Source organism: Apostichopus japonicus, chromosome 17 (genome assembly GCF_037975245.1).
Source record: "Apostichopus japonicus isolate 1M-3 chromosome 17, ASM3797524v1, whole genome shotgun sequence".
NCBI classification, from domain to species: domain Eukaryota; kingdom Metazoa; phylum Echinodermata; class Holothuroidea; order Aspidochirotida; family Stichopodidae; genus Apostichopus; species Apostichopus japonicus.
Genome location: NC_092577.1, coordinates 28,851,271 through 28,865,644, shown reverse-complemented (window position 1 = coordinate 28,865,644; position 14,374 = coordinate 28,851,271). Strand labels below are relative to the sequence as shown.

The following is a 14,374-nucleotide window of genomic DNA, read 5'->3' as shown; positions in this document are numbered from 1 at the left end:
GTATTATGTTCTTAGTAACTTCTTGATTCATAACTACGGATGCCCATAAGCTAATTTCCAATTGCCAACAGCCTCTTCTTTTCTAATGAGACGTAACGTACATTTAATCTAATAGGCTGGCCGGTGGGAGGTACGGTAGATTATTAAACAAGGTTTCCACAATTTGACCCCTGGTGACTACAAATGACATCTGACCTCCACCAAATACATTAGGCTTCCTGTATGTAACGTGGCACAACGACAAACTACTTGTGTGATTGATCCAAGCTAACGTTCTCGAGATATTGTTTTACATGCAAGATGGCACACACAAGCACACATGTTTGTTTTACATTCAGACCGAGAACCCCATTGTTTTTTTTTTCTTCATATTTCAAATCCACGTACCCTACTCCATACAATAGAATTCTTCCGAGGACGTGGTGATTCTTTAGAAATCACATCCGAGGACCTGGAATTCTTTTGTTCAAGTCCTCGGTCAGAATACAAAATAAGTGCACACGCACACTCATGCATATCGTGTTTACAAGGTTTTCACATTTTGACCCTAGTGACACCAAATGACTTTGACGTCAACCAATAGCTATATGCTTCTTTTAATTATCGTGGTACTCCTTCACACTAAATATGAGATTGGTTCAAGGTTTACTTCGTGAGATATCGTTCATACAAGCAATATGTCACACACAACGTACGCTCGCCCGCATACTTATGCACAAGCTCATTCGCTTGGGTTACGATATTCATCGAACCAGTCGGTAACTTTGTAAACTACAAATGCGTGCAGCGAACTACTTTTTTTTTCACCGATTATATATGCACAGAGTAGCAGAAAAACCACAACTGCGTAAATGCCAGGTCCCTGGTTAGACCAGGGAGAAGTGACCTTCCTACATCTACTTGGTACAACCTTGACATCATGCGATATTATAGTCTATAGTTTTGTACGGAGAGCCAAACGTTCCATAAATGTCGAAAAAGAAAGTGAGGTGTCAAAGTTAACATGTATGTCCAATTCGACATCAAAATTTTATAATTCCAAAAATGTCGAAAATAATATACAAAAAACAATATGTCTTTACATCCATCAAGATGTAAAATTCAACATAAGCATGTCGAAAACTTGTAACTTGTGACATTTATGGAACGTTTGGTTCTCTGTAGTTTTGCTTCGATTGTAATCAGGTTGATGCAGACACCTATATAATTAAAGACGAAATGAGGATTATTTAGTTTCAATTTTGAGACGACAGATAACCTACGCGCTGCACATCATGATCCAACGTCAACACCGAAGCGGGGCGCTCCTTCTTGTGGTCCTGCTCGTAGCACCATCATACACATTTGCATCTGGTAAGTCTTATTTTTATGTTATATTATGGGAAGCCATATGCGTAGCTTGGAGCTAATCTTTCAATTTTAAATCGAACTACAGATTTTGTAAGGTTAAAGTACTGGCGTTTTTGAAACACGTCTGCTTCAATCTATTTCTTTCCGACAATGTCCAATGCTTGACAGTTTAGATAGTTTCTTGCTGCATATACTGAGGTTATACTTGGCTTTCATGGATTTTATCGCTCGAATAGTGCAAGTATCGTAGCTGTTATAGTTCCACTTTGCATCTATCGAGTATGGCACACTCTGGTAAAGGTATATAGCATCCCACAGAGCTCTAGTGGAGTTCGATTCTGAGCCGCGTCCTCGTCTAGAGGACCCCTGAATTAAATGTTCAATTGGTACCCTCATTGGTTTGCCCTGAAAATAGTGGCCATTGTTCCAGCCAATAACTTCCATGGGGTGAAAAGAATTACTGCCCCAACATTCAGCATTAAATGAACAAGGGGGGAAAAGGACGGTCGTAATATGTTATTTTCTGTGTTATGGTTCGTAGTTTATCATGCATTGCAAGTATTGAAATGCGAGTTAAGCTTTTGAAATCTCAGTAGCTTACTTTTCCAGCCGGTGATTTTTTTGAATACATTTGATTTTGATAGTACAAGACACAAAACGTCCCGGAACTGTTCTTGATCATAGTTAAGAAATGATATCATTTGAATTTGGAGACATTGCTCGTATCCTTTCAACGGTTGCTATTTAAAATTCAAACCGTCTCAATGATACCAGAAATGTTCTGCTATTGGAATGATCAATTTGCAACTAGTCATCACTCGTGTATTCTGTATATACGTAAAGTCTATACACAGATTCTACGTAGATATTCTCGCAGTATAACTTACATGCATATATGATATATTGCGGAAATACTGGTACACATTAATATTATTATTATTATTATTATTATTTTTGTTTTTGGGGCACAAAAGGTTCGAAAATTGACTAGAATTCTTATTGTAACAAATGATTAAACACATTATTCAGAATCATGTTTAGCGGCGTAGAACGTAGCAAGGCCCAAAACAAATGTCACTGACATATCTGTTCAGCATTGTAGCATTAATAGCAATCGCAAGAACAAACGCATTAGTTAGATATTGTATTCCATTGTTTGGAAAAAAATATAATTGTTAAAATTATTTTGTCAATTCTGTCTTGTGCGAGTTGTCCACGAACAACTCCAGGAGGTCCAGTGATGTTATAACTATTGGCCTTTTTTTTACCGTTCTCCTAACAGCAGCAAAGATAACGATATCTTGATGTTTGAAAAAAAATATTGGGTCACAAAGCTACTTTTCTTGGTACAAACACATTTTTGGAAAAAAATATTGCTCCGATATTTTTTCTTTTTGTCGGAACATAGAGACGTCGGGACATAGAGACGTCGGAACATAGGGATGTCACCGCTGCGAAAAGTGATGTTGTTATAATGGGCGACTTTAATTTTCCTGCAGACGTTAATTGTATAGATGGTTCCCGTGGTACGAAGGGTATATAATAACTTTCTAGATGTTGTGCAAGATTGCTCTTTACATCAGTATGTTACTTAACATAACATCCTTGATCTTGTCTTTAGTTCTGATAAAAGCAATGTTGTTGATTTGACGGGTCTAGGAAAACTAGGAACTAGCGATCATGATATACTAGCTTTTGATGTCGTTTGTAAGGTCGTAAATTATGTTAGCAAGGAAAAAGTCCATGATTTTACGAGATCAGACACAGAGGCAATTGAAACATTACTAAAGGGTGCAGATTTGATTAATTTGTTTAGAGATGTGAGTGCGTCTCAGTCTTGGATTTGTTTAGCTGATAAGACATTATAAGGTCATTATGGAAAATCATGTTCCATGGCAGAATCGTCGTCGTGCAATTAGGCAAAAACGTAGAATGTGGAAGTTGTTTAGGAGAAATAATTCTGAATCATCAGCTGAAGGTATAACGCTTAGTCTCTGATGCAAAATTGAATTTCGAAAATAACATTGCCTTAAATATTAAGGATAACCCAAAGGCCTTCTTTTCTTATGTCAGGTCAAAGCAGAAAATTAAAGATGCAATTGTTGATCTTAGGGCACCACAGGCAGATAATTTAGTTACTATAGCAGGATCTTGCAGATCTTTTGAACAACTATTTTGTGTCGGTTTTAACAGAAGGGAAAACATGAGTAGTATTCCAGATTTTCATGGGGGAAGTGATGGTTCTAAACTGGATACTGTCTTATTTCCGGATGAGGTTGTCTTAAAGGAGCTGCTTTGTTTAAACGTTTCTAAAGATTCTAGACCTGATGCAATCCATCCGTATTTGTTGAAAACTTTTGCACACCATTTCTACGTTCCACTCTCATTGGTTTTAGTAAATTTATGAATGAAGGTTACGTTCCTAAGGACTGGAGATGTGCTAATATTACCCCAATTTTCAAGAAGGGTGATAAGTCTAAGCCCTGTAATTATAGGTCCGTTAGTCTCACTAGTGTTGTTTGTAAAGTCATGGAGTCTATTGTTAAAAAGTCTATGGTCAGACACTTCAGTAGTCAGTCTTTGATCAGAGAGTCTCAACATGGCTTTTGTCAAAAAAGGTCTTGTCTCACTAATATTCTTGAGTTTACAGAAGATGTAACCAGCGCACTAAATAGGCAGAAGTCTGTAGATGTTGTGTTCCTGGATTTTCAGCAGGCTTTTGATAAAGTTCCCCGCCAGCGTCTTTTACTTAGGCTGAAGAGTATGGGTATCAATGGGAATTTACTGTCTTGGATCGAGAATTAGCTTGGTAATAGGAAACATAGGGTGTTAATTAAGGCTGTGCTTCTTTTTGGCAGGGCGTTACTAGTGGGGTTCCACAAGGGTCTGTTTTGGGTCCCTTGTTGTTTGTTGCCTATATAAATAACATTGGCGGAGATATTTTTCTGGTCTGAGGGATGGCAACTGCTTTTTAATATTGATAAATGCAAGGTGATGCATAGTGGTAGTAGTAACCAATAGTATACATACAATCTTAATGGTGAGGAGTTGCAGGAGGTCTTTGTTGAAAGAGACCTAGGTATCTACATTGAATCATCTCTGCAACCTTCTAAACATTGTCTTGAAGCTGCTAAAAGAGGTAATAGCCTGGTTTTAGGAATGATCAAGAGGAACTTCAGTTTACTGAAAGAGGATATAGTTGTTAGGCTTTATAAGCAGTTGGTTAGGCCTCATCTGGAGTATGCTGTGCAGGCTTGGAACCTATATTTTGCTAAGGATAAGGAAGTACTGGAACAGGCCCAGAGGAGGGCTACTAGGATGATTAGTTCCTTAAAGGGTGTTCCTTATTATAGGCGGTTACAACTGTTGAATCTAACCACACTGGAGCTTAGGAGGTTACGTGGTGACTTGATTCAGGTTTTCAAGATTATGTATGGTTTTGACAATTTATCCAGAGGTCATAGTCTTAAACTTCAAATGTCACAAAGTAGGATTAATATTCGGCATAACTTTTTTTAATAGAGTTGTCAATAAGTGAAACGGTTTGCCTGAGAAAGTTGTACTTGCAAGTAGTGTGAATGGGTTTAAGAATGCTTTGGACAAGCACTTTAAGCATTGTAATCGGTTCTGAGTGTTTGTGTCTTCAGTTTTTCCCCTCTCTCCTATAGGGTCCTAGGTGAGGACTTGAGTGTCCCTCCTGATCCTTTTTTTCTACTAAACCAAACTAAACTAAATCTTACATTAACACCCACAGTAGGTTAGGATCAGCAATCTACTATACCCCACCCCATTTGTGCCACCGCAATGTGTACATAACCTTCACATGTTAGAGGACACAGCCACTGTGCCCCTCCTTAATATGTTAGTCCACCTGCCAACAAATTTGATATTTCTGTCTCAAGGCCTGATAAGATGTATTTGAGAAGAAGGCTACGTGCTCGATCGTCACAGTATTTACCACTGACTAATGTTAATTAGTCGAGATATAGAACACAATCATGATAATTTCACTTATATTCCAAATTCATCATTAAGTGCATGTGTCATACCATTGTCCTTCAAACATTAAAAATTATCAATAGTGTCTTACCACAATTAATTGCTCCATTTAACTAGGATAATCAAATTATCAATAGTGTCTCCACGGTGAGTGCATCATACATACCACAATTAATTCCTCCATTGTCCTTAAACAGTCATATTTCACTATTGTCTCCACAGTGAGTACATGTGTCGCACCATTTTAATTGCTCCATTATCCTCAAATACAATTCTCCACCTTCCAAGATATCAACTAGCATATCCTACCCACCATATGATCGTTGATGGCTAGGACTATCATGGCTAATACAAATTTACCCACGATGATCGGTTAGTTTTGGGCGACTGAATCTTCCTCGTTCATCCACGAATTTCAATCCTCCTGAACTTTACGCCATCAGTATTTAATTTCATCATCTTAATCCAACAGCAAACATTTAAGAACTTATGATGACGGAAAACATGACAAAAAAGTCACTTCAGTAAATTTACTTTCCTTGACGGTTACGGTAACCTTTCGGGTGGGTGTACACTGACTCTAATAGTGGTATGGAACATGAAAACTATAACCTTCTTGGAAAAATATAACCTTCTTGGAAAAATAAACAGGTATCCATTTTTCTGCTGATTAACTTTGTCAAGTGAAAATTTGGAAACCAAAAATACATTTATCAGTTTAGAAAAAAAACTTATAAATAGCTGCAAAAGTTCATCTAGGTTATGTTACGTTGAGTTTTAACTTGTACGAAAGTTTTAGTCGCAAATCAAAATACCGATAATATTAAGTTAGAAAAAATTTAGTGAGTTGTTGAGGGCAATCCAAACATGACGTGGTCTTCCCTGGCATCGAATTGTATGTAACTTAATAGATAACAAAATGCAGAGTTCACATCCAGTCAATGAATAGCAGCTATCATGTAGGGTTCATGGTGCAACAGATAAAAGGGCGTACATACATACACACACTTAGGAAATTACTGAGACAAAATGTACAACATTATTTTACAGATGATTGTATTTCTGGACAATTCGATGCAATAACAAGCACCTCTGATGGAAAGACGTACGCATTCAAGAATGACTTAGTGATTCAGTTGAACGACGCAGGTACGGATGTTGCCTCTGGGTATCCTAAACCCATATGTGAGGTCTTTCCCGGTCTTCCAACAAATCTCGACGCTGCAGTTTACTGGCCTAATGGAAAAACTTACTTCTTTAAGGTAAGTTGTAACCTGTAAGATATACTGTAGTTTAATAAAAGGGCGAGAGAGTCTTTCGTTTAATATCTACACCGCTTAGTATAGAGGAGACACCGTCTACTACATGAGGTAATGGCATTTGCGTTTTATGTTTTAAGTAGTAATTCAGTTTAAGAATGTCACAAATCTTATGCATGTTATCGGAATGTTCGTTGATTTTATACTCTTGTGTAAGGGACGGTGCAATTTCGCAATAGCTGATGTGAATTCGTTTTTAAAACTGAACACACACAAGGGCGGGTGAAACGTCTGCAACTGGTTTCACTCAAACATTTATCGTTATTTACTATATATACAAGTCAATTATCACTTCAAATCATCGTTAGTGGTCTGTTCATATTTACAAATAAAGGGCACAAACATCAACATTCTCAACAACAGGTTTCAAAATCTCTCAGTTTCAACTTTCAAATACCAGTTTTCTTATCTCTGACAGGGAAATCAATACTGGCGTACATCTGGAACCACAATAGATAACGGTTACCCCATAAAAATTGCTTATGGGTGGCCAGGACTACCAGACGACATTGACGCGGCCTTTGTTTGGGGAAGAAATGGCAAGGGATATTTCTTCAAAGGTGAGCCAACTCCTTCAGTGCATCGAAATTTCAAACGAAATTTCATACATCATATCCGCCGGGTCTTAATGTAGCATGGATGTTTCGTTTATGTAAATGTTTTCATTACCTGTTTCTGGAAGACCAAAACAACTCATTTAAGGGTTGATTCAGTGCACTTCTCGATGGTATGGCTACTCGCAGTTGACTGTTTGCGGAAATACCACACTACTTTAAACATGATAAATATCGATAGCCTATCGCTCACAGTAACTTTCTGCTTCCTTTTTTCTCTATCTTCTCTATTTCATGCTAGGAACAAAGTATTGGCGTTACCTTGTTGACCTCGACAGGACAGAACAAGGTAACTTAGATACTAATACATATTGGCCGGGTTACAATCAAGGTACTGTAGATGCTGCCTTTCAATGGAGCAATGGTCGCACGTACCTCTTCAAGGATGAACTGTACTGGCGTTATGACGATGCTAATGATAGAGTTGACTCTGGCTATCCATTGTGGACTACAAAGCATTGGTTGGGATGTCCAACCAATGGACCAACAATGCCACTGGATGACGTATGTGTACCGGACTCATGCACAGCTTCATCGGGTGCATCAGGTAAATCAAGTAAAAACTACTTTGATTCCGCATGACAAACCAGCTTTGGTCTTGCTAAGGTAACATAGAGTTAAGTACTTCAGAAAATAACATTCTTGTCACAACAACTATACGTGTTCTCTTTACCTTTTTTTGGACGATTACCTTAATGGCTTGGTCCATATCGTACCATGAACATGATATCAAACTCCATATCATGTTCATTGTCAGGCTTAGCTGTTTCATACCAAAGCCATGATTTCTGTTTAAATTGCTGTATAAACACCGAAGGCTCGTCATTTTGAAGTGACCGTAACACTAATTTTACCAATAGGGCCATATGTTATATTTGATGGCTCCAGTGTCAGGAGTCAATATTATTTCAGTAAGTCATTAGTTCATTTTAGGGTGTCAAGTCAATGCCACTAACTTTCAATCCAATGCAACCTCTACTGGGACAAGCGTCACAATTCCATTGGAATCTTGCCTTCCAATTTGGTTTAGTCGAGTAATATCTCCGCACAGTACTGCAGTATATTTCTTCACTGCATTGCTACATCGCGGAAGATTTAATTGCGGCATCACCTTGCCCAGTATTTTTAATAGATATGCAATGTGATACTCATGTGGAAGACCGCTATCCAGGATTTTATCTAAAATCCTTAGAACGCGGTCTGCGAACCTGTAAAACAGCAATACAGTATGACGGATGAAATCTCCAATACTCCAACAATGGTATACATGCCCAAAAGTTGATGAAAAGGTGTGCAGCTTTCAGAACAAAAGAGTTTGCATTTTGCTTCACGTATTGACTTAAACATCAACCCGAGACCTCTTCTTAAGGCAAGTCGTCCTCCGAATTGTCCCATTGATGCACGATATAATAATAGTCGTCCTAAAAGGCAGTTATTTTGATGACTCAAGTAGCCATACATACATTTGAGAGAAGTCAAAAAGCTTACAACTTATATTTCAAGTCGGGTCGCTATCTTATTTACAGACCTAGCTCATGTTGGAATGTTTACACTTTGGAAGGGAAATTTCAAATGGGAAAACCATGAAACACCTCGAACATAGCCCTGGTTAATGTTTCTATCATTAATGTATCAATTACAAAGTTAAAGTTGAAGGTTTACAGTATGGTCACAAGTACAAAGCCTTCTGACACGACTTCACAACAATCACCCCTAGTAATTTGTAACTTGTTAACTTCAAACAGTCGCTCCCGGAGTACTATACTGTGCGCTACAACTATGGGTCCACAGACTGGCACACAACTTTATTTACAAGTTACCTCGCCTTTAAACACATGGAGTGTAGAGGCAATAACTTGACCAGGACTGGAAACGCCATTCCATTGAGCGCAAGCCACTTTTACTCTACGCACACCCTTTTCATTACAGGTTGTGTTTCTGGAAATTTTGATGCCATAGCAAGAACCTCCAACGGCAATACGTACGCATTTAAAGACAACTTAGTTGTTCAGCTGAACAATATTGGTACAGATATTGTCGATGGATATCCAAAACCCATTTGTGATGTCTTTCCCGGGCTTCCAACAAAATTGGACGCCGCAGTTTATTGGCCTAATGGGAAGACTTACTTCTTCAAGGTAGGTTTTCAAGAAATGATAGAGAAGATAGCGACATCTGTTACATTTGATTTGCTCGTTCTTGTTTTTTTAACGTCTATACTTATAGTCAGATAAACACAAACACAGTCGATAAATGTTGATAATATCAACCATAGTACTAAGTAGTGTTCTTGAGCTTTTGGTATGAATATCTCTAGTCAGAGAATGCACAACAATTGAAATTATATCCTACATAATTAAGTTAAAAACTACAGCTAAATGAATCACAGTACCAGTTTATGATATCAATTGCATTATTAAAGTATTATATCCAACCCCATTGTGAAACTGATACCTGCAGCATTAATTAATATCAACACAATAAGAACCATTAGTAATCAGCATAGGAAAATCAACAAAAATATGCAATACTTGTTTTTTTTCCTTCCCATCATTCATTCCATATCTTCTCATTTGACCACTACATTTTGCTGGACACTTCCTTTTTTACTAGCCTGATATATACTTTACTGAAAGTTTTGCTTAAAAAATATTTTAAATACGAAACAAACAAAAAAATACCTCGAGATTGTTTCCACCCTCTGTTCTGAATGTCTGCAATTCATGTTATGGATCAAAAGTAGCATTAATATCGTAAACTCTTTCATTTTGGCAGATAAAAGTCTGTGAAGTTCATATCTTGATGTATACATCTGGTTACTGTTATGTGCACTTTGTTAATGAATAAACGGTTGGGACGACAAACGTCTCCAATGGACAGTTGACATTCGTGTGATTGGGCGTATTGAAGTGGTTTTAATATTTACGCCGGAAATTTAGATATGTCACATGCTTTTTTGTTATCTGAAATTTATAAGTTCAGTTATCTCGATTGTTAAGACATCTCAAAACTAATTGCAGACATCTTAATTACATTTAGATATCTGCAATTGGAGTTCAGATATCTGAAATGCTCACTTTCAGATATCTCAAATTCCAAATTATTATCTCAAATTTAATTTCAGATGTCTGATATAAACCACAATTAAAGATATCTGACATATTTTTCGGATTAAATGTTCGCACGTGTATGGAAATGGCACACCGTCATCTCGGTGGGATATTTAATATGTGCATGGCGGGTTCACTTATATCGTGAAAGCCCTCAACGTAAACAATACACAGGAATATTGCACTGTACTCGTACTAGTCACTGTATATCGTACTAGTGTACTTGTGTGTGTGTCCTTTGTTCTACATTAATAACACTTTTGTGGAATTCTACCAACAATTGACACTACTAACTGTGCTAAAAATTCAAATAATGATTACAATGGCTCAGATTTCAACAGTCAATTACTTCCATCCTCATAGCATCTGACCTCACTGAGACATCTAACTGAACACTCCTTATTGTCTGGGAATAAGTTGGAGTATCAGTGCCTCCAGTGAAGTGCCTTTTAAAACTCAAACCATTCTAGGAAACTAAAGCATTTTAGTGTGTGAAAATTGTTCCAGTTGGCTGATTGCGTGGTTTTATACATGGACGTTAACTAACATCAAGGCATCATGAACTCAAAATTGTGAAAAACAAGATATACCAAAGTAGTATTTCAAAACCCTTCAATTTGAATATCATAGAATGGTTCATTTAAAGTAAAGAAAATGCAACCGTGTCATTCAGTGCAGTAATTTAAACATACCACTACAAAATGGTGTCCGAATTTTACACCAAGTGGGATACTATATTCCAACTGGTCCCTCGAAAACTCTCTCTCGATCCCGAACTGCCCGATAGTTGCAAATTATCTAAAATAACCTAAGCCCTAGCCAGTTTACTAGTGTATGAACCTCGAGATAGTAATGACTGAACGAAAAAAGAATGTACTTCCTTTGAATTGTAAATCCAACGAATGGCATGTGAAGAAAATACAATGACTATCTCATTCCAGTAACCCGTTTGACTTAAATTAGTATAAATTCAACATACATACTTACAAATCATATTAATACCTTTACAATTAAGCTTTACAACTCTCATTTCTATTTTTGTAGGGAGACCAATACTGGCGTACAAGTGGGACCTCTCTGGACAGCGGGTACCCGATGCAGATTTCAAGGGGCTGGTCTGGACTACCGAACGACATCGATGCCGCTCTTGTATGGGGAAGGAACGGCAAGGGCTATTTCTTCAAAGGTTTGTCGCATCATGCGTGTTCCCCCCTCCACTCTATTTCTAAAGTTTACCGCAGGCGTTTATCTTGGATTTAGATGAAGCCAGTCGTATAGGTATTGTTATCGGCAGTGGTTGCTTGTAACAATAATTCCCAAAGCATTAACAAATAAGACAGTTGAGAACGATTTATGGCAAGTACAATAGGAGAACCTTTACTTGGACTTTCCGAATATATGCAATTAGAAGCAAGGTAAGTCATCGTGAAAATCTCGTCTTCTAGTCATTGAACACAAGCACCAATCCGCCCAAACACATCAGCTCCTTTGACGTCCGTCCAAATAAAGCTAGAGATTTCCTGTCACGATCAATTACCACCAACACCAGCCGGTACAGCAGTTCTTTTACGTCCGTCTACCTAACACCTCTGCAGACTTCCAATACCAGTTAAGATTCGTCACGCCACGTCTTCCGTCCAACTCTCAAAGTTAGATATTTCATAAAATCGTAGTCTAATCTTTCCGGTTAGTTTCAAGACCCTATTCGCCGAAGCACCCTTCGGGCGGAAGCAGCTTTTAACGAGACAGTACCGTATTTATCTCCATTTCTGCATCCACGGACATTCTCAACGGCTTTAGCCTTTTCACTGTAATGGCTCAAAGGATACCATAAACAGTTCAGGAAAAGTTGTTTTCTTAGCGTCAATTTCCAGTATTTCAATCATTGATCAGTTATCTTACCATCCCTAATCCTTTTGCTTTCCTCAGACCCTATACTTAAAATAATTGAGCAGAGCACTTTAGGGACAAAGTTAATTTTTTATGTTATGGACCTTTTAAAAGACACTGTTATCAACTCAGTTGGCACATTTATGCCACTAATAATTATTTGACAAATGTCCCTTCGTACAGACGAGTTTCATGTCACAGGACCATCAGGTCTAAATCACAGACTATATGGTCAGTTCCTCGAATGACATGTTGAAAATACATTTCAAATTTGTCAGCATATAATATAGTTTCGAATGCCATCTAAGGGTGCCTTGTTGTTCATATAACTTACAGGAACATATTTTGATTTAGTTATTAGAAGTTATTAAACAATGGAGTAACATAAACATTAAGACCTTCATGCTAAGTTTGGAGTGGATGTCAGCATCAATATAAGCCTTAAAGGAGCCTTACAGAGATTTAACAAATGTTGAATAACGTGAGCACTTCTACCACTAAAACTTCTGGGACTTTGACATATCAAGTCTACAATTCTGCCCAAAGACATGCTTTTAAGATTCTATCGAAAATGGACTTTCTATACTATTATGTTGTAACGATAGACGGTGTACGCCGACAAAAATTCCACCGTCTAGGCCATGAGCACTGCAGCTTTTTTCCGGGTTAGTTAAAAATGTCCATTGTTAATCAGATCAGGGAGAAGTTAGGGAACAACTACCTGTTCAGATATTTTTTATGTTATAATTATATTTCGAAAATGTCTCAGATGATACGCCGCGATCCTTGGACTTTGTAATGCGTCGTTGTTATAAAAGATACCTAACAATTCACAACGATTCGGTCTCAAGTTTGCGCTGTTTCATTGTGGATATATATTAGGCGTTTTGATAACACAATACTTTACTACACACTAATTTCAATATGATGAATACCGATAAACTATCACTTACAGTAACTCTCTGCTTTTTTTTCTTCTTCTATATCTTCTCTATTTCATACCAGGAACAAAGTATTGGCGTTACCTTGTTGACCTCGACAGGACAGAACAAGGTAACTTAGATACTAATACATATTGGCCGGGTTACAATCAAGGTACTGTAGATGCTGCCTTTCAATGGAGCAATGGTCGCACGTACCTCTTCAAGGATGAACTGTACTGGCGTTATAACGATGCTAATGATAGAGTTGACTCTGGCTATCCATTGTGGACTACAAAGCATTGGTTGGGATGTCCAACCAACGGACCAACGATTCCGATGAAGAACAAATGCTTCTCAAACACATGTCTCTAAATGGATTCTACTGTGGAAATCATATTGAATCTACATGTTACGTGATATCTAAGATATCCAATTACTCTCTTCTTGGTAAATAATGCACGTAAGATTAATTGCACCTGGTTAATTCACTACTCTGGAGACATTTCCTTTAACTTAGTCTTATCTTCTGATTGTATAAGGCTGTCATAGTAGCTATGCAGAGGTAACCCTCGTAGAGTGACAAACGTGACAGTTTTATTTTAAATCGGAAATGCATGCGATAAAACTGAATAAAGCAATCTAGAATGCAATCAGTCCATATTTTGTTTGTTTTATTCGACGTATAATCGTTACTTAATATTACCTTCGGGAGTTTTCCCGGTTTTTAAGAGTTTGTAGTCATTTACGTCATTGTCTTTCATGCTAAGCTTAAAACGATCAGTTCATTGAGATCTGCTTCTTGCGTTTTTTCCGCATTTTATTCTTAGGGAAGATGAGAATATGTCTAATGTTGATAACGACGAGGAAGAAAGAACGCTCCTCGCAAAAGAAAAAAACGTCACGTTGTAGCCTAGGCCTAAGTTAGCCTATAGGCCTAAATTAGACTTAGTATGCAGTAAGTTAGATAAATTGAGCAAAGAAACAACAAATTTTGCACATCAAAGGCCGGTGCTTGATGCCAGTCGGAAGTTGTGATGGATTTTCGACCCTAGTAAAGTTCATATACAGAGGAACAGACGGGCCAAAGAAACTATGTTTTCCACGTACATATGTGTGGGAGACGCCACTTGGATTACTTCTCTACAAAAGGTACCATTTTAAGGTACGTT

At 37.7% G+C, this 14,374-nt stretch overlaps 1 protein-coding gene across 1 annotated transcript; it reads left to right on the top strand.

Annotated features, from left to right (window-relative positions):
* The first annotated feature begins 1,195 nt into the window (after positions 1-1,195).
* Positions 1,196-13,859, top strand: LOC139985090 (uncharacterized). Its single transcript, XM_071999286.1, has 7 exons — positions 1,196-1,353; positions 6,400-6,611; positions 7,087-7,228; positions 7,524-7,829; positions 9,212-9,420; positions 11,437-11,578; positions 13,288-13,859. Exons 1-7 carry the CDS (start codon positions 1,275-1,277, stop codon positions 13,575-13,577), a joined length of 1,380 nt encoding a protein of 459 aa, XP_071855387.1. The 5' UTR covers positions 1,196-1,274; the 3' UTR covers positions 13,578-13,859.
* The last annotated feature ends 515 nt before the right edge of the window (positions 13,860-14,374 follow it).

Bases quoted from the DNA above. Each gene is read 5' to 3' on its own strand.
- LOC139985090 (XM_071999286.1), top strand. From the start codon at position 1,275: ATGATCCAACGTCAACACCGAAGCGGGGCGCTCCTTCTTGTGGTCCTG. The intron at 1,354-6,399 runs GTAAGTCTTATT...ATTATTTTACAG, and splicing joins ATCATACACATTTGCATCTG to ATGATTGTATTTCTGGACAA. The intron at 11,579-13,287 runs GTTTGTCGCATC...ATTTCATACCAG, and splicing joins CAAGGGCTATTTCTTCAAAG to GAACAAAGTATTGGCGTTAC.